The following is a 5,000-nucleotide window of genomic DNA, read 5'->3' on the forward strand; positions in this document are numbered from 1 at the left end:
TTCATCTTCCCTCTCTCTTCCAGGACTCACGCTGTTGCCCTTAGCCTCATTATATATTCTCTTCAACTCTCTCTCTACCTCTCTCCTTCTTCCTGTCTCTCCTGCTCTCTGCTCTGTCTGTCTCTCACCCTTCCTATGCTATGCTATGCTATGCTATGCTATTCTATTCTATTCTACTCTATTCTCTCTCTCTCTCTCTCTCTCTCTCTCTCTCTCTCTCTCTCTCTCTCTCTCTCTCTCTCTCTCTCTCTCTCTCTCCCCTTAGACTCAGTCTGTTCTGCTCTCCCCCTCCTTATTCAATCTTTTTTTTTTTTTTTTTACTAATGTACGAACCCTACTCACCCCCCTGCATCTCCTAGCCTTTTTTTCCACCCCTCCCCTCCCTCTTCTCTCCCTCTTTACTCACCTCTCTCTTTTTCCGCTTCACCCCTCCATCTCTCTCTGTTCCTTGGTCCATCTATTTCCCTTGAACTACCTGTCTGCTGTTCCACCCCTCTGGCCCCACCCCTTCCTCCCTGTCCCTCTGTCTTCCCTTAACTCTGGTTCGTTCTCACTCACTCTTATTCCCCTCCTCCCACTTTTACTTTCTCTAATGGCATATCAGTCTCTCTCACTCTTTACTTGCCATCCGGTACAACAAAAAAATCTGCATCTGACATACTATCAACTTGCCTTTTCTCTGACAATTTCTCTTTGTCTACTTCCTGTCCCTGGCTTCGTTCCGTTGTCAGTTCTTGCGCTACCATCCTTGTTTTTCACCCTCTGTTCTCTCAGTACACCTCCTGTCGGCTCCCCTATGTGCCCATCTATTAATGCCCTCCCTCTTTCTTTTTCTGTCTCTACCCCTCTCTGTCCGTGTATCGACGTATCTGTCCATCTGTCTATCTGTCTCCTACTAAGCCTAGCTGTTGTCCTCTCTGGCACACTCTCTTTCTCTCTCTGTCTCTCTCTCTCTCTGTGTGCTTGTCGTGCCTGTCTGTCTATTTTCTGACAGTCTATTTTTCTGTCTCCTAATCATGGCTGCGGTTCCCACACTCAATATCTCACACCATACAGTGCTTAACCTTACATATCTTCCGGCATGTTTACTGTATACCATCTCTCTCCTTCTCTGTGATTGATACCCTCTTTTCAGATGTAACCCGACATATTACTGCGCACTGCGTCCCCCTCGGGGCCACAAACTCGCCACCACGTCAATGGGAGTCACAGCACAATACTGTAGCGCTGGACTAAAGGACCAGTCCGATAGCCCAGTGCTACCGATACTGTATGAGGCTTCGGGAGGGAGGTTTACTAACGTTCCACACCACACTCTGCTAATTGGCTTCCGTTACACTCACCCCCCTAAACCTCACTCCCATCCGGGTCATGGCACCAGTGTAACCCGAGGTATTACTGTGTCCCCCTCGGGGCCACAAACTCGCCACCACGCCAATGGGAGTAACAGCATGATACTGCTGGACTAAAGGACCAGTTCGATAGCCCAATGCTACCGATACTGTATGAGGCTTCGGGAGGGAGGTTTACTAACGTTCCACACCACACTCTGCTAATTGGCTTCCGTTACACTCACCCCCCTAAACCTCACTCCCATCCGGGTCATGGCACCAGTGTAACCCGAGGTATTACTGTGTCCCCCTCGGGGCCGCAAACTCGCCACCACGTCAATGGGAGTCACAGCACGATACTGTAGCCCAGCGCTACCGATACTGTATGAGGCTTCGGGAGGAAGGTTTACTAACGTTCCACACCACACTCTGCTGTTGGCTTCCGTTACACAGACTCTCAAAGAAATAGTTTATAAATATTCCCTGTGGTTACCTGTCTGAAGCAAGAACCTCAGCAGAATTTGTCTACTTCCAACTAACAAACAATATTGAGCTGTATGGGGAAAATGGTTGTTTTATAATAAATGTGTGTTACCCCCCTCTCTCTTCTCTCTCTCTCTCTCTCTCTCTCTCTCTCTCTCTCTCTCTCTCTTTCTCTCTCTCTCTCTCTCTCTCTCTCTCTCTCTCTCTCTTTCTCTCTCTCTCTCTCTCTCTCTCTCTCTTTTCTCTCTCATCCCCCCCACCCCTCTCTCTCTTGCCACAGCTGTCGTCGGCGCTGATGTTTGATGCGGTGCACGTGGTGGTGGGTGCGGTGCGGGAGCTGAACCGTAGCCAGGAGATCGGAGTCAAGCCCCTCAGCTGCACCTCGCCGCTCATCTGGCAACACGGGACCTCCCTCATGAACTACCTTCGCATGGTGAGACACACACACACACACACACACACACACACACACACACACACACACACACACACACACACACACACACACACACACACACACACACACACACACACACACACACACACACCTCCCTCGTGAACAACATATGCATGGTCGTATGGTGAGACATACGCAGGCACGCGCCTACGCACACACGCACACACACACCACCATAGACTATACTCTACAGACGTAAGAACTGGACATGGACGAAGCAGCCTCCATGATGTCACTCATAGGTTTTCGCACAGCAGAAATGAAGCTTGATTTGAAACACAGAGCACTGACATTTTAGCACACATGGGCATCGTTTTCAATCTCCAGTTCCACATATGGTTGCAGTCATTGTGGAAAACCTCAGATGTTCTGAGGTATGGAAGAACAGGTTGCTACTGTCAATCATGCCAACCACCCTCCTAATAATTCTACATTTTACACTTGACTAAGTCTAAATGAAAAGTGTGGAAAATAGCAGTCAGTATATGAAGAGCTTTTTTTGCAAAATGTCGTATAGCCTATTCATTTAGGAACATTTTGAGAAAATAACATTTTTGTATAGGGCATTACATTGATTTGCATTGCAAAGTGCTTTTTTTGTCTTTATTGAGCAACAGCATTACAAAGACTCAGAAAGGATGGGGTGAACCTAAAAAATGCTCACTTTTCTTTTTTAACAATTTTAGAAAAAACATTCACCCTCCGGCCCATCCCACACCCACATCCCCATGCAAAGTGCATTTTACATATGTTTAAAAAGTATGTTAGTCAAAATATTTGAATGGCAAGACTTCACACATAGATGATAGGTCGCCTGATCAGTCATTTCCAATAATTAAATGCAAAAGTCAAAAAATGGCGCTTACGTGATTTTGCAACAGAAGTCTTCATATATAATTGTCGTGGATATCAAGATGAAAACTCACTCTTTGAATCAGGCTGTATATATTACACTTATTTGAAGAGTGCAAATGGTCAAAAGTTGTCAAATTCTCAAACTTCCAGAGCCTTACAGTTTGCTTCTGTAGCCAGACTGAGCCATTCCATGGACATTTCCAGCTTAATTTGTTTGACTGTAAGGTTGACATTTTCACACCACACACACACAGATGCATGTACAAGTGAGGTAGCCTGTCAATAAGAAAAGGAGTGATTGAAAAAATGGGAGAATGGGTGAGGGAAAGAGTGAATGAGGGAGAAGGGTGGGGAAGAAGGGAGAGGAGTGAAGGAACGTTTGAGTGAGGGGTAGAGAGAACAAGGGAGCATTCGGATGAGGGAGCGGGAGGAATGAGCAATGTGAAGGAGGGAGGAGGAGAGGTAGAAGGAGCATTTGAGTAAAGGACTAAGAGAATCCGTGTGAGGGAGAGAGAGAGAGAGAAAGAGCGAGCGAGAGAGAGAGAAGAAGTGTTTGAGTAAGGAGCTAAGAGAACCTGTGATCATGAGAGAGAGACAGAGACAGAGAAGACAAGCGTGTGTGTCAGAGAGGGAGAGAGGAAGGTAGAGAAGTAGAGATGTAGAGCTTGAGTGATGGATTGAGAGAAGGAGTTAACGTGTGAGAGAGAGAGAGGAAAAGAGAGTGAGGGAACGAGGGAGAGAAGGATATTTCAGTGAGGGACTGAGAGAGGGAGTCAACGTGTGACAGGGAGAGAGGAAAAGAGAGTGAGGGAGCGAAGAAGAGAAGGATATTTCAGTGAGGGACTGAGAGAGGGAGTCAACGTGTGACAGGGAGAGAGCAAAAAAGAGTGAGGGAGTGAGAGAGAGAGAGAGAGAGAGAGAGAGAGAGAGAGGGGGATATTTGAGTGAGGGACTGAGAGAAGGAGTGAATGTGTGAGAGAGGTGAGGCCATGGTTGCCATGGAGACCCCCAGCAGCAGCAGCAGCAGCATCAGGAGCAGCTCTGCCTAGCTAGCTTGGCTTAGTGTAGCCCGCTGCCTGGCCCGGCCACCGCAGCTGCTGCAGCGGCCATTTTGTGCCAGCCAACGCAACACACACTCGCGCACACATACACGTGCGCGTGCGCGTGCGCGTGCGCATGCGCACACACACACACACAAACACAGACACACACACACACGCACACACACACGCACGCATGCACGCACGCATGCACACAACCCTCCTCTCTGTCTCTGTCCCTGTCTGTCTCTCAAATTCAAATTCAAACTCTGTCTATCACCCCCACCCACCCCATCTCTCTCTGTCTATGTCTCTGCCTCTGCCTCTCTCTCGCCACCCCCCCTCGCTCTCTCTCTGTCGCACACGCACACGCACACGCACGCACACACACACACACACACACACACACACACACACACACACACACACACACACACACACACACACACACACACACACACACACACACACACACACACACACACACACACACACACAAGGTAAAGGTGCTTGTCTCTGAGCGTGTGTCGTATATACATCTCCACCAGACATTTGTTGCTCTGTATTCCTCATGCTGCATTGCTGAGTTTTTTTCTTCCTCACGCCTCATCTTGGCTTTGTTCTCCACTTTGTTTGTTTTTCTGTTTTGTTTCTGTAGTCTGGGCTCTGCTGTTGTCACACTTTGTGTGCCATGTCACTCCTCCATCCCCGCAGTGCTGTTTGACTGGATGCTGTTTTTTTTTTTTTTTTAACCTATTTGCATTCTGTGTGTTTTACTTTATTTATTTCTTTTTTCTTTTTTTGTTTTGTTTTTGTTTTTTTTGGAGAGACGCA

At 47.6% G+C, this 5,000-nt stretch overlaps 1 protein-coding gene across 1 annotated transcript in view; it reads left to right on the forward strand.

Moving 5' to 3' along the window:
- The window catches only part of LOC134435733 (glutamate receptor ionotropic, kainate 5-like), a 182,695-nt gene that overhangs the window by 123,497 nt on the left and 54,198 nt on the right, over positions 1 to 5,000 (forward strand). Inside the window, exon 9 of the mRNA XM_063184779.1 lies at positions 2,095 to 2,247. Within this exon, the coding sequence (XP_063040849.1) occupies positions 2,095 to 2,247 (153 nt within the window). The remainder of the gene's footprint in view (positions 1 to 2,094; positions 2,248 to 5,000) is intronic.

The sequence above is a fragment of the Engraulis encrasicolus genome, chromosome 20, assembly GCF_034702125.1.
Source record: "Engraulis encrasicolus isolate BLACKSEA-1 chromosome 20, IST_EnEncr_1.0, whole genome shotgun sequence".
Classification (NCBI taxonomy): domain Eukaryota; kingdom Metazoa; phylum Chordata; class Actinopteri; order Clupeiformes; family Engraulidae; genus Engraulis; species Engraulis encrasicolus.